This window comes from Lates calcarifer, linkage group LG14 (genome assembly GCF_001640805.2).
Source record: "Lates calcarifer isolate ASB-BC8 linkage group LG14, TLL_Latcal_v3, whole genome shotgun sequence".
Taxonomy (NCBI): Eukaryota; Metazoa; Chordata; class Actinopteri; family Centropomidae; genus Lates; species Lates calcarifer.
In genome coordinates this window covers 3781754-3804678 of record NC_066846.1, presented here as the reverse complement: position 1 = coordinate 3804678, position 22925 = coordinate 3781754, and the positions used below count along the sequence as shown (strand labels likewise).

The following is a 22925-nucleotide window of genomic DNA, read 5'->3' as shown; positions in this document are numbered from 1 at the left end:
CACACACACACACACACACACAACAAACACACAGGCTATAATGCATATCAACACACTCCATGAAAAAATATTGACATTATGAAAATTAAGATGCCACATGCCACACATGCTGAAATAATTCATTTAATTATTTTTCATACCTCTTTCAGGTTCATGATGGTTACTCACTTTAGATTATTTGTCCAGCAATATAAACTCACTGGAGTTGTTGTTGTTATTTTATTTGTTTTTTAATATCAGGATTCCCCTGCCACATTGAATGTGATTTCAACTGGAGTGGCAGTGACAGTCCTCTGCTACATTTTATTCATATTTTGTTGAGTAATTCCAGTGTTTGTTAATGATAACAAAGGTAGGATAAGTTAACATATACAAGAGGTTTTTGCTAGCAGCTGTTTAGAGGCATTATCTTTATTTCATCTATGTTAGAGAGATAAAGTGTGTGTGTGTGTGTGTGTGTGTGTGTGTGTGTGTGTGTGTGTGTGTGTCTGCTGCCTGGCCTCAGAGGTTAGAGGTTCTTCTTTCCATCAGTGAGTAGTCGATGTGTTTATAGATGAGGATTAGGTGTTGTGAGGGCAAGGAGAAAAAGCTATAGTCAATGTAAAACAAACACACACAGGCAAGCATATAGCATTCACAACTGTCTGCTGCCAAAACACTGCACAAAACAAACTCCAGCCTCTGTTATGATGCCGGATCAATAGGTGAGGATATTGACTTCATCTCAAGATAACATGATCATCAGCACCTTACATTACTAAACAAACGCACCTAAGACAACATCCATACCCTCCACTATACGGGTGCATTTTACAAGGTCATAGTCAGTGCATTTTGTATTGATCAGCTGAACCACTGTCTTTTAGATTTTCCACTTGGTTTTGGTTGTAAATCCTGAGGCACTGAGTGGTTTCAATTGGCCTCAGAGGCAGCCGGTGTAATATTATTTTATTCCAGGGGTCATAATTTATCCTGTCTGTAATATCCCCACTGAGGCTGTTGGGAGGAGGATGCAGTTTGTCTTGCAAGTTCAGGTTGGATGCTCAAAGAATTCTGAGCTTTTTTTCTCAGGGAGAGAAAGAGAGTGTGCTTACATAATCTGATCTTTTATTCTCAACTGCAGTCCCCCCCAATCCAGCCTCTCCTCTCTCTTCTGCCTAACCTACTTCTGCCCAGAGGATTGCAAATACGTGCATATTCTGTCCCCTTTTTCACAGCTCCCTGTGTGTGTGTGTCTTTGTCTATGTGTGTATGTGCGCATACAAAGCTGTGTGTCACCTCGTATCTTTTCAAACAAAATTCTTGCCACTTTTTTGTTCTGAGTCACAAAGCGGCACCGCATGCCTGTGCATGTTCCTGCTCCCCGAGATTTAGAGCTGAACTAAAGGAGACCTGAATCAATGTTTTCAGAGCAGCGTCAGTTCCATTTTTCATCAGTTATTCTTAGTTACTTCCTTCTTTCCTCCTCAAAAGAGGAAAGAGAGCTTGAGAGAGAGGCAGACTTGATACTGAGGGACTACATGCGAGAGGAGCTGGGTGAGAGGTCTTTTGTAAGACATTACTTTCAACCATATTGCCCAGATCAATATGCCACCATAGGAAGTGCACTAAGTGAATTGAGAGGCCAATAATGAGCTCAGCGAGTCTACAAGGTCTGTGAAATTAAACACATTGCTCACCTGCTGCAGATATCAGTGGGTCTCGACTCTTAGTAATCATATCGGCGTCCTAACATCAATGGAAATCACTAAGCTGGAACGTTGAGTAGAATATCCAGACCTCAGTTTATTGCTTCTGTTGGTCCCCAGGTCTCCGGCATACTTGGGTTTCTTTTGATTCCTCTGAAGTGTTTGTAACAATATGACCCTCCATCAGCCGTAGCTGGGATATTGAAATGCCAATTCCATTTACAAATCTGCAGTTTCTGTGATATCCTCTCAAAGTTTCAGAGTTTATGTGTCTTCCAACCACTGAGTTTACGAGCTATGAGGTCTAAAAGCCAATAAACATTAAAGAGACTGGTAATAATCACAGGTTTCCTTCGAATAAGATTTGTCGCTAATGGTATTTTTATGATAGCTGTAGACAGCCAATAGAATTTTAACCAACAAAATTGATTAAACTTTCCAACTTCATTAGTCCCTCCTTGACAAATCCTTGCCTGAATTAAACATTTTAGTATTCAAACACTGCTTAGTAGCAATATATCAGTATTTCCTGTGTGCAAGGGAATTTCATAGTCTTTCAATTCAAACTTCCATTACAGTGATTAGTGTCAAAAACAATCATAAGGGCTATTTAATTTCTGTGTTTTAATTGTGATTTACATTACCGGCCTTTCCCAGCTTTCAGCCTTCTGTCTTTCCTTTGAATCAAAAAAAAGTCCTCTGTTAGACAAGTGCACAGGTGGTGTATGGGTAAATGGATGCTTAGGGAGGTTGGGAGGTTGGCTTCTTAAAATATGGGGCAGCATCCCTAATAAGGTGCAAATATCAGGCCTGTGGCATGAGCGAAGCAAATTGGTTTCTGACAGTATATTTAAGATGGTAATCGGCTGTCATTTACCACAGCCAATTCGCTCTGAATTGCTACGTGTGCCTCAGTGTCCCTCCCTCTCCTGCTCTATCTCCCTTCCTTTTCTTTCTATCTGCTGTCCCTCTTATTTTTCCTGTCTGATTCTTCCATAATTCATTCGTGGTGAGAAGGCGAAGCAATCCAACCCCCCTTCAGCCTCATACACACACACACACACACACACACACACACACACTCACGCACCACTTCACAAAGCACAGTAATGCACATAATAGATGAAATGCAGTATTATAATCATAAATCGAGCACTTGCTCAAGGCTTAAGTAAAATGTTGTTTGACATAGTTGTCGCTTCTGTACCTAAGTTTAGAGAAGAATGTGAACAGGCAGCAACGGGATTTGTGTAGCTGTATGCACAGCCATAAAGTGTGTGCAGGCATTTTAACTAGTAATGTTAATTTTGAAAACATTCATGAAAATTACTCAGGTATACTCAAGTTTTAATCCATCACTTCACCAACTTCCATTCTATTTGCTGATTGGCTTATAAAATAATAATAGCAATGCTTGTGCTCCTTCAAGGTGCTTGCTGTACTTGCCGCCTCTTTATAGGCTGGTTGCTGCTGAAATGCTTCTTTTCATTGGCCACTCAGGTACCAGATATGGCCTCTAATTGCACCTTCTATTGCCCCAGTTAGCATACAGGAAAGATGGGATTGCTGCCACTGTATACAGCTGCTAATGATCCTTCTTTTTGTTGGTGCAGTTTTCTAGAGGCGATCTCTGGTAGCATAATGGTTGCCTTTGAAATGCAAACACAAGTGTAGTCTCATGTATGCACGCATTAAAGTTGATAATTGGCACTTGCATCCCAAAATGTAGTGAGTGTAGATGAGACACAATTAGCTATATGTATGCATCTGTGTTACTCCACTGGTTTGTAAAACAAATGTATTGTTGTTTTTGTTTTAGGTCATACTGAATGCTTAAGCTACTCAGAACAAACAATCCATCAAAACAAAGCTTTAGAAATGGAAAGGAAATTGAGTACATTTTAAGATCAACTATGTTAAATAAATCACTTGCCCCCCTTAATTTGCAGTGCAATAGAATACATCCTTAGAATAACTGATGTTTGCTATTCCACAAACTTGTCTCTTTTGTTCATTATGAGGCCCAGTGTACAACGAGTGACTGCTACTAAATGAGTGCCCTTTTCTTCTCTCTCTCGTTGACAATGGCTTTAGAAAAGGCCCGGTGTCTATATTGACAGTGCAATGTTTTCTCCCTAAAATGGACACAATGGTTTTGTCAGCCTCACACTATCAGTTCCTCACTTGCCACACTGAGGCGCCACCAGGTTTTTGTTTCTTATAAAGATGGTTCTCCCTCATCTGATTGGGAGAAGATGAGGGAAAGAGTGAGGGAAGAGTGTGAATGTATGTGCTTGTGTGAAGGGGTAGCAGTTGGGAGATAGTGAGCAAGCAGGCATCTGCAGAAGCACCACCTGGCAAGATGACTGTGGAGCAAGTTCTCCCTTTATTCTGTCTCTCCTCTTCTCATGCTCTCTCAAGCCTTACATTCTTTTTTCTGTTGCCTTCCAACCCTCTCTGTCTTTCCTATGTCGCTATGTTACTCTATCTCTTCCTCCTCCCCTCTCTCTCTGCCTTTTTTTTTCTCCCAGATAAGGCAAGCAGAGCTGCAGGCTTCTGGGCTGGTTAATTGGAATGGCAGAGTCTTGAGGCCTGGCCAGTGAGCCTTGTGCTTCCTACCAAAACATCTCCAGGCACCAAGACAGCCACACGCATGCTGCTGGGCACACACACACACACACACACACTCAAACACACAAACTTAATCGCCCACATTCCCTAATGCCCCTGGCAAACATTTAACATTTCACGCATGCAAAGCAACTCATAACAGTTGAACAGGTAGGGGTTCAGTATCTTACTCAAGGAAACTTGGATAGGAAAACAGCACTTAGAGATATCTAAACTTGTATACTGCAAACATACTGCAGATGCACAGAGCTGACTTTGATTGTACTCACATGTCCATCAGCATTGCCACTGATTGGTGCTCCAGTATATAGATATATACCATACAAAAACAGAGAGACACAATAATTAACCCCCCCAGGTATTAAAAGTTCAGCCATTTTCATCTGCCCTACTTGATGTATTCATTTGGGACTACTGTGCCTAACCTGGGGATTGCAAACAAACCACCAGTTTATTCTGCATTAGCATGAACTTAAGTCAAATTGATATAGAACTATCTGTTCAATGCCAGCCACACCTGTAATCATCAAGCTCCTATGCTTCGGAGAGGTCGGAAGTAGGTGGAACCACGGTGGGATGGTGATGGATGGCTGGATAAACTGAGAGAGGGAGTTAAAGAGAGAGGGAGTGTGAGGAGGGAAGGGCGTGATGGGAAAATGAGCAGCATTATGAGGAGGTTAGTGTCAAACAGGGAGGAAAAAGGAGGATAGAAGGACAAGTGAAAGAGGTATTTAGAGCTTGGATGAGCAAGCAGCCATACTCTAATGTTACAGTATGTGTGCAAAAACTCTGTCAGTCTTTCATTCCCTCTGTCTCACAACATTATTGGTACATTACACTGCAGTATGATGAGGCTGGCTGATGGCATGCAGATCTAATGGCAGAGTTATGTGGGGGTGATGTGTGTGTGAGTGCATGTGTCGCTACATGTCACTGTGATTGTGTCTCAAGTAGCATGGCAGGCTAAAGTGTCACTGATGTCTTTTTTCTGTTTTTTTCCTTCCCTCACGCTCAGTCTCTCTCTCTTCTCTCCCCTCCGCTCTCTCCCTCTGTCGGCCATTTTGTTGTCTTGATCAGGGATGTAATAATGTCTTTATGAGTGATTTGCTTCCACTGAGAGGTCTGTTCTTCTAGCATCTGCTGTCACTGCCCCACATGATGCAGCCTGTGTGGCTCTGTGTGCCTTCATGGGTCCATTTCTGTCATTTATGTGTCTGTCAGTGATGCCATCCACAGAGACAAGTCCACTGTGTCTTGTGTCTGCAGCTGATCTCTGACTAACCAGACTAGTTGAAAACAACCTCTCCCACACAGTCTCAAAGCCTTCATTACTGCCAGCCAGTGGTTATTGATTGTTAAGGAAGACATTTAGGTGACCTGTTCCTGTAGAATCTAGAAGCAGAAGCAAGCAGCGGAATATACAGTATGCGGTTAAGTGGGGTTTCATTCACTATATTCTTTTTTATACTGTTGCCCAATTCACTCTGTATGACTGCTTTCGCTTTGCACTCTCAAAACATTTCAGCTTGCAGAGCAAATTCATTTACTCCCCATGATTCACCCTGTCAGGGTGTCACGGCAAAAGCAGCAACAAGGAGTCTCGCTAAAGTCATTATTAATCTGGCTGTTACAGAGCTAACAGCAAGGCTAAAGCCCTTGATCTGTTTCATTAGCATCTCCTCATCAGGGCTAAGTGCAGTTAGCACTAACAACCAGAGCTAGTCACTAGCGGCTTACAGCTGACGAGCCTGATCAAAGGCAGTAGTCTGATGTAGAATAAAGGCCCGCTCACCTCTGTGTTGGCTCACGTGGTCCATATGACTGGAGGACTGTGTCATGGAGCTCAGCTTTTGCAGTACTGATTAGCTCATTTTTTTCCACCCAGCTTTAAGTTGCTCTGTCTCCTTCATGTCTTCTTTGAAACGCAGGTTTGTTCTCTTTTCACATTATCTAGTCTTTGTAATTTTTCCTTCTCTCGATCCCTGAGTCATAAGCCTGTCTCCTCATCCTAGAGCTGTATTCCAGTGATGCCAGACAGTAAGAAATTAGTAGGACTTTTTAGTAGGAAAGATACGCTACATCAGCCCTCAAGTATAAAAGTCATACACAGTTTCTCACCTGTAAATCTGACATCACATCAATACAGTGTTATGTTAAGTAACCGTAAACAAGATTTGTGATTCATAAAATATGCAGGACCTTTACTTTTGCACTTTATGACCTAATAACTAATTCACTCTCAGTTAGTGGCTTGTACATTTAATTTTAAACAGTAAAAGTATAGTTAGTACTTACATCTTTGCTAATTTGCTAGCTGTCAAACTGCGCTGACTACCTTGGGACATGTAGAGAATTGTTTAGCAACAGGAAAGAAAGTTTTCTTCCTTTGTATTTGCTCCCTGGTTTTGCTAAGAATTACTGTTGAAACACACACTGGTTTTATTCACAGTTTCCTTGGAACTGTCAGACTTTGAGACCTTCCATTCCTCCTAGCTCTCCGTCCTACTCTCTTCTTTCGTTGATCGAAATGTCTTGGCACCAGCCTTTCCTTCCCATGTTTCTCTTTGCTACCCCCTCTGCCACCTCTTCTTTTTTTAAATCCTTGTTCTCCATCTTGACCAGGAATATTAAAAGTGGCTCAGCATGCCTCTCTGGTTAATTAGAGCACAGCAGCGGCAGCAGCAGCCTCATGCTGACGGATGGTACACCACTGAGCTTCTCACAAGCCAGGATTAATGGCTCCTGCCTGACTAGGATATGGTGTGTGTGTGTGTTTGCTTGTTTGCATGTGGAAACTGTGTTCATAATGCATATGTGTAGGTGTATTTGTGCATTGGAAAACTATTTGCATGTGTAAATATTTGTGAGAGCTACACCTCTATTATCCTTTGTCTAGATTATTGTACTGTATAAATATTTCATATGCTTCAGCCGTTTTTATTGCGCTTGAAAAGTGTTTCAGTGTCATATTTACAATTCTAAACAAGGTGTCGCCCCTTAGAAGGAAAAAAGAAAAAGGCACAACACTGAACTCTGTGTAGCACTGGTGGGCAGTGAAGTATTCAAACCAGACTTCACCTGATTGTCTATGAGCTGAGAGTTTGTGGAAGGAGGAAGATGAAAGCCTGGCACAGCTTCACACAACAGGTGTAGTCTGGTCCATGGGGAATCTGAGGACGTGGGGCCAAGGCGGAGCTCTGCAAGAGATGGATTAAACACCAAAACACAGACATTCATGCTAGGGTATAATGCAAGTGTGTGCACAATCATTCTTGCACAACAAAAAACAAATATCCTAAAAGTCACCCAGCAACACACGCTACATTCACACTGACGGTATTCATGCCAATTTGACATTGTTGAAATTTTGAAATGTCTGCTTCTTTTCTAGGATGTAAACAGTATACAGGGTCATAGCAATTGACCGTTGCTTAAAAGAGAAGCATACATTAAATGAAAATACAGAAATCACATGAATTTCTGCCTCTGACATATTTGGTTATTGTATGTACCATTGATTTTTGATTGAATTTTGACGAATACCAATCAAATTCACAAGACTTTTTTTCCTTCTTTCCATTACTGTCTTGTCTCTGTTTTACTGCTGGTGAAGCTATGCTGCTGCAGACATGAAAATCATGTAAACTGGCTCAAATGAATTATTTAACATTATGGCAGTTACCAAGTACTTCCAGTTGGTGCATTCAGACAAATAATTACAATTTTGGGCTACAGACTTTAAAAAAATGCAGACCCTGAAGTATTTAGTTTTTGTCATAGATTTGAAAAAGTCCAATCTTTGTCACAAGCGAGGGAATAAAAATAATAAATGGGACAGTTTCCACTGTGGTGTGGATGTAGCCAAAGACTCTAAAGAGTTGGAAAAGAGTTACTGTCAAGATCGTGCCAACACTCCTCATGGGATGATGTGAGAGGAAATGGGTCGGTGGTGGCTCACATGACCATGCAGTTATCCTGAGGGTTGCAGCGCTTTGCTTGGATAAGAAGTCGGGTCAGGGTGTATGAGACTGGGTACAGATTGCTCTTTCAGTCTGGTTGCCCTGCTCTGCTGCAGCTTAGCCAAGCACTGTGAGCAAGAGAGCTGTCCTTTTTCTTCAGGAAGGAATTGAGGCAGATGGATGTCACACTAGCAGTTGGGGAAAAAAAATAGCAAACATGTTATTTTTGGATTGAAAGTGGACCAGAACTGGAATTGCACAAGTCATTTGTAAAACAATGCTGTGGCAAAATACTGTAGAGTAGACATTGTGGACTACAACTGTGACAAAAATCATAATCCCAAATGCAGGCATAAATATAGACACCACACAAACTTAGTATACACAGTCCAGATGAACAGTGCACTGTCACACAAGGACGGTTGCTTTTCTGAATGCAGACAGCTGCACACGCAACTAGAATCAATCACCACCGCACACACTTACACACACAGCACAACCCTTGGCGCTCTAGTTATCTCTTGAGGCTTGTTATGTTTCCTCAGTGTCCTTGGGATTTAATAGTACCATCAGCCGAGCCCGCCAATACCCCCTAATAACTAGTAACACAATGCATGGAGGGTACACAGAAACTCAACATAGTAAACACAGCACTGTGAAAAGGCCAGGAAACACTGCTTCTGTCTGTCGTGGCAGAGATTTCCCAACTAGACAGAAATAACTCAATGAATATTCAATTTGGCCAGGGAATATTCCAAATCTATGTACCCATAAGAGACACAGATGTGGTTAAAGGAATGGTTGATTAAACAAGCGTACACTCTCAAATTGTTCACAAAATGCAATTCTTTTAGTCCCAGAGTGTTCAGGGGTTTTATCATGTCTTTGTTGACATTCATAATGGCAATTAAAACGATGTCATGATCTCTATGTGTTTGTTTGTGTGTGTTTAGGATGGGGTGGTTCATGTCTGGTAGTTTGTTTGCTTCAGTATAATTAAGTGTACATTTATTCCGCCCTATGTAAATGCCTGTACAGTGTACCTATCCAAATATGTATCTGATTTTGCCTCTCTCTAAACAGAACCTATGTTTGTCCTCACGACTGCTGTTAATGAATCCTGTGAATCACACCTGTTCATTTACAGTAGCATACATATGTGTATGCAAGTGTGTGTAAACATGCAGATTGAGCTCTGTTACTCAGAGACCAAAATAGACCAGCCCAATTTTATCTCTCCTAGAGGCATGTTGTGCCTGTCGCATTTTAGAAGACATTTGTCTGGCAGCATCTCACATTTAACAACAGTCTTGTGAGTAAGTCACAAAATCTTGTATTTAGCCCTAGATGTGAACATGTGAGTGAGTAAATGGGAGTGATGGAACACCACACACAATGCTCCAGGCCTCCTTTTCCTGTCAGAAACTTAAAAACTGTAAATCAGGAAGCCATGTGCTCAACACCAATGGCAGGAATAAACATCAGTTTTACCCTTTTGTTACAATTGTGAAATCACTTAAAATATCATGAGGCCCTCATCATGTGTGTTTATATTTATAGTGTCCAGAAGTTGTGACATTTTTCTTTTCTTTAATAATGTCAGCTCCTGTAGCTGTTAGTTAACTTTTGTCTTTATTTTTTTGTATTTTTGAAATGACGCAGTGCCCATTTTTGTTGTCAGCTGCCTAAGCTAATTTTCCCCAACATAAAATGCTTAAATGACAAGCAGGATGTGTGCTGTGCTTCACGTGTTCTTCCACTTGAAGACAGCATTACTTTCTCTTGCTTGCCAATATGGTTGTCACTCAGAGAAAAATAGCCCCAATATTATTTGTTATCCTCCCTCTTCTTTTTCTCACAGCTCTGTCTGTCCCCTCTGTCCTCCCTCATCTTTCTCCATCAACATTAAGCCTCGCCCCTCTGAGATAATGATTATGCTGCTTTTCTCTCTCTCTCTGTATGTAATTCTCCCACCCTCCCTCCCCTCCGTTGCGTGCATGGTAGTGTCATTGCTGTTGTCACTTTGAAGCTGAGCAGAATAGCACAAGGGAACATAAGCAGGGGTGAACCTAGCTTTAATTGTAGACTATCTGTGATGGAAATTAAATCTCACTCAAGAAATAATGGGTAGGGGTGAGGTCAAGCCCCAGGGTCAAGACCATCTATTCAGATAGCTATTGACTCTGCAGCACTCCACTCTGAATCGCATTTGATTTAATGATGTGTGTGTTTGCATATGCATGTCCATAGTGTGTGTGCACCTCAGTGAAAGGGTGTGATTTATCAAATATTTTCTTTTGCTCGTTGGCCAGAAAGTGCAAATGTATGACAGCTCTCTTCACTGCATATGAAACCATTATGTTAAGGTTCAGTACATTGCTTGACATGACCGAGAGCGAGCAGATGAAATAAGACATTCATATTGCTCAGGCCCCTCTGGGAAGTATGGAGCCATGCAAAACTCAAAGTGCTTATTTATTACTCGACTCCAGACAAACTTTTTTTTTTTGAAGTGTCAGCTTTCCATTGAAAAAGAGTGTAGGGATTTTTATACACAGTGCATAGTGTCTAAAACTGCAGGCGAAAGCAAACTACAGGCAAAGCAGATGAAAGATAAAGGAAATTAAAAAATCTTCTAAGGCTTTCAACAGAGTGATCTAGAGTGGACAGTCTCTTTTTTGTATGTATTAGGTAAAGTGAAATGCACTGGAACATGTTTGCATGTAATTTACAGTTGTTTTTGTTTTTTGTGTGTTTCTTCCAGACCCCCACCTGCCACCGTAATGATGGGACTCATACCTGCTTAAAGCTTCACGGTCTATAAGTTCCACCAGAAGAATGGGTTTACACTGAAACCATGAATATATTGTATGCTCTATCAGACACCAGCAAGCTCTAATACCCATCTCCTCCACGGCTCTCTCTCTTTTGCTCATTTTCTTCTGCTTGCACTCCCCTTAAAGAAAGATCACAATTGGACAACTCTTCCCCCAAGCTTTTGGCAGAAGCTCACATTTCCTGGAAATTGCACTGAGATCTGGATTCTAGAGACAAAGATTCTATTTTCGGTCCAGGATAGACCAAGAGGCTTTTGAAGAAAAGGCTGCGTTGAAATTATCATATTCCCCCCTCTTTTACTCTCCCGCTATTCCTCATTCCTTTCCTCCAAGTCCCAGAGGCACCAACTGATGGAGAGACGAAGGAGAGAGTCAGGATAAGGACAAGAATTAGAGCATCAGAGAGAAGGGGAAATAACTGCTGATTCGTCAGGAAAATTGTAGTAGGGCCCCTGTGAGGATTACTTTACCCAGTGAGTTTTATATCCCAGTTGTTCAGTGTTATATAATAATTATTGTTTACATTTGAAATCTGTTAACTACAGTGAAGCTTGGCCTTTACCTCTGTGGTTCATTAGACCTATAAGGCATAAAGTAGAGAAGGGGAAACTTGGGAACTTTGAGCATGACAAGGGGGTTAAGATTCCTGTATTGGCCCCTGTGGCCTCTGGCCCTCTTCAGCCTGCTCAGTACAGTGAAGATGCTGGAATTTGGTGGGGCTCCTGGCCAGTGGGCACGCTATGGGCGCTGGGAAGCTGGATCAGTGGGCGAACTGAGCTTCAGTCTCAAGACCAACATTAGCAAAGCCTTGGTACTCTATCTGGATGATGGTGGCAACTGTGACTTCTTGGAGCTGCTGATCGCTGGCGGACGCCTCCAGCTGCGCTTCGCCATCCACTGTGCCGAGCCAGCCACTTTACACATGGAGACTCGGGTGAATGACGACCGCTGGCACATGGTCTTGCTCACCCGCAACTTTCGCGAGACCCTTCTGATGGTGGACGGAGAGACAAAAGTGGCTGAGGTTAAGTCCAAGAGGAAGGAGATGGCGGTGGTCAGTGACCTGTTTGTGGGTGGGATCCCACCTGATGTGCGCCTCTCTGCGCTGACGTCCAGCACAGTGAAGTACGAGCCACCCTTCCAGGGCTTGATCTCCAATCTCAAGGTGGGAGAGATGCCCCCTACTTTGTTAAATAGCCAGGGCATTCAGAGCGACCTGGAGTACCTCTGCACCAAACAGAACCCATGCTTCAATGGAGGGTTTTGCTCTATTCAGTATGGAGAAGTTCACTGTGACTGCACCCACACCCGCTTCAAGGGGAAGTACTGCAAGGAAGGTAAGGAACCACCATGTTGTACTGGCTTTCTTGTTCCTGTGCTGCATTAATGACTAGCAGCATATGCTCCCTCTTAGCATGATAAGTTAACTTAAATCTGTTGTGGCTAAGGATATCCTCTGTTTGTGTGGTTACTCTCTTACTTCTCTATTATGTCATGAGCTAGTAGAGATTTGTCCCTCCCCTTTGAGGTTTTTTGGTCTCTTTTTAGCTGTTCAGTTTCCTGAGGGGTCAGTGCTACTAGGGGTTCTGCATGGTAATGTGAGTTGGGCAGTTCTGATGTGTATAAATTATACTAAAATAGTCTTTTCTTGACCTTTTTTAAGTCTCATGCAGAGAGGTTACAAGTGACTCATTTCTTTGGTGTGAGGCAGTAGGATGTTGGTGTTGTAGTAGGGTTGAATAGTTGAGATGTAGACCCAATGAGGGCTAAGAGGAAGGACGGTATGTTGCTTTCTGGAAAAAATATTTGAGGCAGACATTTTGCTATTTCAGTCTTCCATTGTCAGATTTGTTTTTAAGAAGTTTCTTTGCTTGAAAGATTGAGTTGTGGAAGAAAAAACACTTTCTTAGGATTATGTGACTCATACAAGAGTTTCAGACATGGCACAGGTGCTACTTTGAATGTGGCTGGGATTTTTTTTTTGAAGACAATACTTAACATCAAAGGTGCTGAATATCTAAACAGACTATTTCAAATGCAAAATCACACATTGTAGGTCTGCTTTTTGACTGGGTTTCTTTCCGTCTGCTCTCTCTTTCCTTCTCTTTCTTTTTCTTTCTCTCTGTCTGCTTTCTTTCTTTCCAAGCCTATTGTCTCTGGCGTACACCCTGCTCGTGCCTTCATTTGCTCTTGGGTTGTGCTCCTGTGCTGTCAGCTCATGTCAAACTCTGTTCTGTTTTAAACCTCTGGCTCCCTCCTTAACTGACACATCCCATTTCCATATCTATAGTTTTTCCCTCTCCTTCACGTTCATCCATCTCTCTGTTTCTCTTTGTCCTGCAGCATTTCCTCTACCCGCCTTCTACCTTCTCCTCTCAAGGCTATCTAGGTTTTCCATCTCTCTTCACCTCCCTTCCCCTCTCTGTCTCTCCCGAAGTTCACTCCCTTACTCCACTTATCTCTTTTTCACCTTTACTTGCTGTCAGCACTTCGTACTCCCACCTCTCCTCCTTCTGCACTTATCTCACTCCTCTCTTTCTTTCATCCTGTCTGCATCTCCACACCTTACTTTTGAGTTCTCTCATTCCCCATTCAGCCATCAGAAATTGCATGCTCTGTCTGGATTATTTGTAAGAGTGGGGAAAAGCCCTTCATCCTACATTATCTCTAATTTTTTTCTGTTCCATATGCTATTAATATAACATAATAATCAATAGACTCAGTAGCTCCTACCTTGTTCTGTGTGATGAAATGACTTGTAATTACTGAATCTTCAAACGGTAGATAACTACTTTGCCAGTAGTAATGTGCCAATTGTTTGAAGTCTTGTATTTTTGTGGCACTCACAGATAAGCTTTGACAGCATTGAAAAAGAAACAAACACAATATTTTGTTCAAATTTTGTTGAATTGCTTTTGATAGATCCCAAGTAATAAGAATAAAATCAGCATGCACCCATGATTTAGATCAAAGCCTTTAAGTTTTGATGTAGAAAGTCTAGAACAGTCTAGCTTAAACATCTGTATTGTTTCATCTTGTGCTTTCTGAGGAATCAAACAAAAGCACAATCACTCATTTCTTGAGGATGAGTTCTTGCAGTTTAGAGACCCCAAAGCACAGCAAATGATGTCACTGCTGGACAGCAATATAGGTCTGTGTGTCTCTTTATTTCGTCCTGTCTCTCTCTCATATTTCACAGTTACTTTAATTCTTCAAGCCTTTTCTCCCTGTCTCTCTCTCCTCTCTCTCTCTTGCTCTCTCTCTCTGTGCTCTGTGTCAGATTGCTGTGTGGTTGCTGGAAGCAGATACTGTTGCCTGGCTCTTGGCTAAATTGAGAGCAGAATACCAATGCAGTGCTACAGTGACTGCAGGAAACATTTGTCCTTTTGAAATGGAGAGAGACAGTAAGATAGAGGCAGAGAGAGAGACGGAGAGAATGGAGATGGAGGCAAGGAGGAGGGAAACAGAACAAGAGGAAACCAAGGATAGAGAAATGGCTGATCAACAGTGAGAGATGGAGAGGAGAGCAAGAGCAAGAAAGACAGCATGAAGATATTCATTTGCTCGGTGTTAATTTATTTTCAGAGATGTTCTTTGGTTTGAGGACTGTAAATTGGGTCATTATGGCTGACTGCCAGTGCAGCGGTGTATTTATTCCTTTTATCTAACACGTGGGTGGGAATGTAAAGGTCTCTCTCTCTCACTCTTTTAGTTGGTTTTAAGACACTTTAGATGTCTGTACTAACAGATCCATGTCTCGCTGTGTTAGCTCTGTGGTGAAGGGGCAATGTCAAAGGAAAGCTTGTTTTTAAAGGGCTGCTGCCTGCTCACTTCAGAGAGGAAGAGCGCATCATTTCGTGGGAACATTTTTAATGATGAGATGTGGCACTTGCAATATATTCATGTGTCTACTTCTAGATGATTCATGATGTGCTACTTGATCATTTAGGCATTTAGCTGATGCTCTTCTTCACAGAGATGTATAATCAGTGGAATAAGCCTGGATTCTTGGATCACTGAAACTACTAACAACCAAAAATAAGTAGAGCAAAGGTCTCTGCAACATTTCTGTACATTTTATGGTTATTTTATGGTGGCTTCTAAGGACAAAGCACATAAGATAGTTTAAAATAAAAAGGGTAGGTTCACCCAAAATACAGAAAAAAAGGAGGAGGTCTTTTATACTTCTGCTTTCTGTTACATTTCTGTTAAATAATTCAGAATATTTCTGGTTGAAGTAGGACATTGTAGGCAATATTGAATTTTAATTAGATTTTTGTATCCATGCAGTGAATTAAAAAACAGTCTCGCATCCAGTTTAGTAGATTAGACAAAAACAGATATTACTGTCAGCTCATTTTCTCAAACAGTTTTCTATTTGATTTCCAGAAAATGTACTATCTCAAGCTGCGTACTGATAGTGAGATGCAAAATTATATATACTTTAACAGAGGATTTTATCCTTATTGCTCACTCTTAAATGGAACTTCATTTGTAGTGCTTATAGTACTGAAGAAATTCCATTTTGAAATTTCAGCACTGGTATATCCTTCCAGGCACATTGTCCATGTTACTCTGGATAATCCTCATACAAAGCTGTAGACAGGTTTGATTTCTGTAGTTAGAAAGTAGTTCCTGAAAAAAAATTGAGGTCTGTGGATTATCTAGAGTAGCCACAACACATTCCAGTCATGGCTGTTTCTGGCATGTTGTTGACATTTTTTGATTGTTATTTTTAAATGCTGTGAGCAACACAATTAAAAATTCTGTTTGTATCCATTGTTTTGGGGTGGAGGCAGACCTCAATTCAAAACTTGGGCAGATAAAACCTAAACTATCTGCATGGTTAGATATATGGAATTCTCTTTTCAAGGATATTTTGTAGTAGTTATTAGCATTTTTGTTGCATTTAGGAATGTAGTAATAGTAAATTGATATTCTGTTGCAATATTTGTCAGAAATTGATCAGTTCTAACATGAACATGCTTCCAGTATGGCTGCCACTCAGAGCAGCCGCTCATTAGCCTGTTTGTGTCAAAAGATGCCAAAACAGCCTTTTCACATGTGGGTGAGAAGAAGCACTGGGATGTGAAGCACCAAAACAATTGCTAATGGGCTTTTACAGAAAAAATGGAATAAATAAATAAAACAGATGTGTTTCATGGATACCAGATAATTATACAAAATTGCAGGACAAGTGAAGGGTACCCATCATTCATAGAGAGCTACAGAAGGGTCTTCAAGGACAAAAAGAGGCAGAATGTTAATATTTAATATAGTTTGCTGTGTAATATACTGTTGTCGAGTTTTGAAGCAGTTGTACAGGATATGCTTCTGGATTAAAGCTAACATTTTATTGTGATATTCAGTGTCATTTAAATGCCAGAGAAGGACAAAAATGGTACCATTTTAAACCAGTATCACTAGTGGGAAATTGTTGGTTTTCTCTACCGTCCTCTTTACCATTAGCTGCTGTATGCTCAGGAATACAAGGCTTTGGAAGTGGCAGGCTTTGATGTAAACATTAGAGCATACCAAGAGAGAATGGAGTTTGACACAAAGAAGTTGCAAGTTTCAAGTCTGTCTGAGGCAGAGATGGAAAGGAAAAGAGCCAAGTTATAACCATGTGATCATGGCCACATTGTGTTACATAAATCTTCTCAGAAGATGCACATCCAACATCCATGCTTTGATAGCCTGTAGTAAAGTTTAGACAAATGATTGAAATAGAAGCTATTAGCCACAAAAGTCTAATTTACTACAAAAATATTTTCTGTCAGACTTTTGAAATCCTTTGTAATGATGAATGTCAGCCCAAAGTGGAATCTGTAAAATCTGAAAATTGAATATGACAGCTGAGGTTTTGTAATTTACGGAGGTTGTGCCATCTCATCTCCCTCAAGCACAGTTTTTTATTCCACTACTCTCTTTGTAGAATCTGTATCTCCTGTTGCGTTCATTTGAATACCAGTGATCTCACTCAGCCGTTAGCACCCTTCATCCATGTCTAGCATTTTTGTTCATTTACGTTAATATTGTGCAGGTGAAGTGGGAGGTTGTTCAGACAGGATGAGGGTTGAAGGTTAGCATCACACAGTCAGCCTGATGATTTTTTTAAACTGACCTTTGACACCATGGACAAAATTCAGATTGCACTTTATAAGAGCAGGAAGCATACTGAAACATCTATATGCGTAATGCACACGTGTAGGTGTATCTTTCCTGCAGTAATCATAGATTCTGTTCCCATTAGCTTGCATTTTGAAATATTCAGAAGTAGTTATGGGCAAGCCTTTTAGTATTGGGGTTGTAATTAAAGCCGCTATGTGCCTCTGTGGGCCATTGTTTTTATAATTGATGCTGACCCTGGCTTTATTCTCTGTTGACCCCCAAACGGCAGCGCAGGGCAAGGCAGCTATGAGCTCTCAAGTCAGGGTAATTAGAGGTTAAATGAATTTGTGAAAATGAGTGCTGCGATATTAATACATTCATTTACTCAACAAACTGAACAGTCTTTCAGGCTGCCACTGAGGCTGGATTTACACCTGACTTTAAAGCTATTTGTCATGTGTTTTTTTTTTTTTCTTTTTTTTTTTTAATTGTATAATCTCCTGTAAATTACCATAAACAGCTGACACAGTAGCCAGTCAACTCATTAGAATTCAGCGTGCGAGAAGTGTTCTCCTTACAAGACACTACTTTCTTGGGACAAACTAGACTTCAGAATAAAACTAAACCTAAAATCAGCATATATTGAATTTATTGATGTCTCTAGCCGTTTCCCGGTATCAATTTGCAAATGCACTGGTTAGTGAATTTAATTACTTCATATTGATTTTTAAGGTTAGATGCTAGCAATTTCCAAAGTGAGAGATTTTTTTTTGTTAAAATCTAATTTTATCAGAAAAGGCAAATCAACAGTAGGAATGTTACAGATGTTTTTCACTTATCTGTCTCATGTACATCTGGTACGCTTCTTTTGTGATCACTGCAGCTGTTTGCACAGGCTGCGTAGTAGCTTGCATTTCACTTGTGCTATACCCATGTCCCAAGATACATTTTGAAGTTTCTAGTCCACTTTCTTCCATTTCATGTGCATAATTAGTGTATTGAGTGTGTGAATCATCAATGACTATGATTTCTCTGTACATTTGGGGAGTCTTAATTGGATAATATAGATTTAAGCATGAAAATTTGTATTCATAGTAATGTAACATTATAGTGATTACACTTTTAGGGGATGATCAGCAGCCAGCTATGGTTTACATTTGAAAAGTAATCTTCCCTAGCCTAATTAGTTATGTAGATATGGTTTACTTCTCGTTTTTTTTGCTTGTGACAGGAAATTATATCTGGCAGTGTCACAGAAAATTGAACGCTCTCTGTCCATATTTGTTGTCTGTTCTCTGGCAGTGAAGTAAACACTACATCACCATTTATGAGGAAAAAAGGTTGATGCAGCAGCCCTTTCCCACTTGGCAGTGCCGTATAGAGGAATGTTCAGAAACAGCTGCTTAGCTCATTACTGCTCACTACTCTCCAATTCACTTTCATCATCACTTTTTATTATATATGTTGGAATATAGCAGAAACCTGGGTCCCTTTGGAGCCCTGCAGTTTACCAGCCTGGACCCTGCATGTCGGGAAGGCAGACCCACCCTCCCTCCTACTTCAAGCAAGAAGGCCGTGACCTTAGGCGAGCCTCTAGCGGCAGAGTGAGAGAGACAGAGAGACAGAGAGCTGTGTTCAGGGAGTCAAGTTGTCAAACTTCAAACACACACTGTCCTTTTTATAGCCTGTGGAGATGTTTTAACACGGTCTGCCATGAACAGATGCTATTTTCCCCAACAGGCCAGAGTAATCTGGGTTTATCAGCTGTTGTAATTCATGAACGACAAGGGCTCAACACCACTCTTAACACCACAACACCCATGAACTCGGCATTTAATATGCTGCAGTTCTATGTCATTTTTAGCACAGACCTGAATATTGTTTTTATTATATTAATTTACATTCAGACAAAAAGGTTCCCTCAATGACGTTGAAAATAATCCTACCTTCTATTGTCTCAGCATGTAAGACAAAAAAAGTCTTACTACCTTGCACAGTTTCATAAAGGCTACATGCAGCAGTTTTAAATTGTGAATACTTTTTAACCATGAATATGGTATAATGCCACTGATTATTGTAAATAAGGCAAACTATCATAGGCACAGTATCAAGACTTATTATTTTCTTATCAGCTTTGCCCTCACTCCATCCTCTGCTATTGCTTGCAATCCTGAAAGTTTTAGCTGCATTTGTGCTTAAAGAATACTGCATTCCAGAATTTTTTCCATCAAATTTGACCCAGTGGCTCAAATTATAGAACGCAGGAATGGTTGACATGATACAAACCTTGTTGCCTCATGGATGTAAGGTTATGTTGTACATAGTTCTTTAAATATCCCAAAATGTGAGTTGAGTGAGGTGGGACATTTAAATTTTAGTGGTTATAGTTGGGGTAGGATGGTGACAGAACAGGACTGGGGCAAAGAGCAGAGGACACCAAGGAGAGTAATACATCATGGTGATAATTGCACTCCCCACTGGCAACCACAGAGGGAGGAGGCGGAGGGAGTTATGGCTGATTGTGTGGTTTGGGAGGGGGGAGGCTCACTGCCTGATAATTGAACTCCCAATTAACTTGTCCTGTATACATAAATAAGTAAGTGCTAATGAATGGGCTGTAGCCTTTAAGGCCGCCTGAAGAGGTTCCATAGATAACCTTATCAGCAATACGGTTGACAGAATCCATGCCGTGTCTTTTTGCCTTTACTAACCAACTACACTGACAAAGTCTAATGAAGCCCCTCGCACTTTAAGTCTCCATGGGATTTGACTGCTGATATTTTGTTGGTGTTCATCAAAGCTGCTGTGTTACATTTTTCCTGCCTTGTGCTGTTGGGACTTTGTGTTTGTAAAGTGGCTGTCGTAATCTTTCTATCATTACGGCTTTTTCTGCCCTTCCCTTACCCAATATGCAATTCCCTAAATTTCAGTTTGTGTTGGGTAGTACCCTACAGGCATAGAGAGGAAGACTGTGGAAACATTTTAGTGTAGTGAAGTGAAGTTTCAGTGGTACAGTTTTTCCCCTCAAGTCAGAATGGTAATATATGTAATACGGACTTAATTATAGAATGCTTATCCAAAGAGCGTTAGGCAGTCCATAGTACATAAATATGAGTAAAATACTAATTAGTAAATGTACATGATGATATTATGATTATGATTATGATTAATAATAATACCAATACTACTACTACTCATAATAATAATAATATTAATAATATTATTATTAATAATAATAAATTGTGGAACTCAATGCATATAGTAAATAAAAAATGTTTCAATAATTCTAAGAATATTGTAAACCACAAATGATCACTAAAATGTAAGTTAAGGGGAGCTCCTTTAAAAGTAATCTGGGAAAGAATTTCTTAAAAAACAAACAAACAAACAAACAAACAAAACTGTTGTTCCAAGGGTTTTAAGGCATTTTTGCTGCTAGTATAACAGTATTTGCCACCTTTAAAGTGATAGAGATTCATTTCATTGCTAAATGAAACAAGTGGATCTAATGCAATCCCATGACTAAAGATCTGAATATATATTGTAATATATATAATATAGTGGTTCCGTGTTCATGGATATGGACATCTGTTTATGTTACAATCATATACATAATGTTATACTTCTATAGTTGTATATGGATGCTGGAGGAGAGGACTAGGACTAGCCTGTCTGCAGATGCATGGAAAAAACAATAATTTGGTCTGACTTTTGGACATTTGGAGTTGACGTCTGTCCATCTATGTACACAGAGATGCATGTGAAACAGGAATGGGGATTTAAATTTTATTTTTATTTATTTATTTATTTTTTGCTTTTTCTTGGGAGGGTGGGGGGTCCCGTTGGCAGGACGGGCTGCCCTGCTAAGACAGTGGTAGGGGATACACTGTATCTAATAAATATTTAATTTATTGCTCTTCCATCATCTCACTTTCGTCATCTCTCTCTCTTGTAACCGATTGTCTTTTTTGTCACTCTCTATCCATCATCCTCTTCTTTTTTTCTACTCTCACTGTGCAGTCTGCTTTTTTGATGAACATCCAGTCAAGATACATGCTCCTGGGCCTCCATTCTCCTGATTCCCAGCGTTCTTGAACAGACAGCAAAGCAAAATACACTATTTAGGCATAGGTGAGCAATGTTCCTCAGTTCCTCATACTTTGATCAAAGCATGTTGTGCTACACGCCTGTTTCATTCTCTCTTGCCATCCTGTCATTTTTATTTTTCTAACTCTAATTGTTTTTCATACTTTCATACTCTCTTCTGAGTGGAGAGAAAGGCCATATATTAATCTACACTACAAATGACTGATTCTGATCCAGTGTGTTTCATGGTGTTTGTTGCATTTGAAACAAACAAGCAACAGGCACACAAACAAAACAACTGCTCCAGATGAGAAACTTCCTTAAATCCCTAATCCCCCAAGTCCTCCCCCTTTTTGACCTGTATGAATACTTTCATGCGGATTGCTTCCCCTTGCAGATGCAATGCAAGCATTAATGGATTAAAGTGTTAAGTTAAGTTGCCTGACTTAAAAGAGTTGGTGAATGTTAAGCACACTGAAAACATGTTTGTTTTGACTTGTATGAGGCAGTGGGGCGGTAACTTAGGATGTAGGTGGGATAGGTGCAATGAAGCAATGGGCTTCCAGGGAGAGTGTCAGTCTGATTTTTCCAGCCCACCACCTTCCTCACCCTTTTCTCAGGTGAGTCTTTACTGACTTGAAGGTCCCTGCCAGAGTGATTGGGCACATACGCGTCACATACAATTAAAGCTTGCCCTCTACCCCAGCTGTCACTCTACAAATGGAAAAGTGAGTGAGAGGTCTGGCTCACACACCCCTGCCACATGTCACTTGCTATTCATCCCACTTTTGCTGAGCTGTAGGAGAACAGTAGCCCAAAACAAAGGGAAAAAACAGTGTCTATGACATTCACTCTTGTCAAAGCTTTATAACTGTATTTTTACCCTGTTGCATTAAATAACCACCTTGGTGTGCTGAGGTCCCACAGACCATGTGTCAATGCAGCATAACTATGTAATTCAAATGTGATACACAGCATTTACAGAGGAGACAGTTATTGATAATTTGCACACGTGCATGCGACTCTAGAGGATTTTTCAAAATAATAGCTTGAGAAAATTGACTCGTTGTGTCTCGTTACAATGCATGAATTAGAACACCTGGCTGGAGTACATCAGACAGCTTTTCTAATGCAACGACATAGCAGATCAATAAAAGGATTCTCTGAAGACCTGTTTTTACTCTGTTGACTGTGCAGCATCAGTGATCCTAATGTACTCATGTCAATGGCTTTAAATTTCATATACATAGATTTTTTGGTATCTGGAGCATAGCTTTATGCAATTAGGCTTTTTCTTTTGTGAATACCTTCAGGGTCTCCTGACTATTTGTGTATGCTGTTAATTCAACAGACAGGCGGCTCCCCAGAAGCTATAGTCTGCAGAAAAACTAAGAAATACATAACAAAGAATTCAAGAAGAAGTCATTAATTAGGGTTAGTTGTAATTAGTCAATCACCTTACACTGCCATTAATATTATATTTGGCTGAAAAAGGCATTTTATTTCAAAGTCACAATATTACACAGTATAGAGCACAATAAGGGTCGTATATATGTTTGCAGGAGGAGGTTCATGGGAATAAAAGGAATATCTTTTATGCACAATTACACATA

At 40.4% G+C, this 22925-nt stretch overlaps 1 protein-coding gene across 1 annotated transcript in view; it reads left to right on the top strand.

Annotated features, from left to right (window-relative positions):
• Window positions 1-22925, top strand: part of nrxn2b (neurexin 2b) — a 609692-nt gene that overhangs the window by 57664 nt on the left and 529103 nt on the right. Inside the window, 1 exon segment of the mRNA XM_051075715.1 lies at window positions 11043-12452. Within this exon segment, the coding sequence (XP_050931672.1) occupies window positions 11741-12452 (712 nt within the window). The 5' untranslated portion in view covers window positions 11043-11740.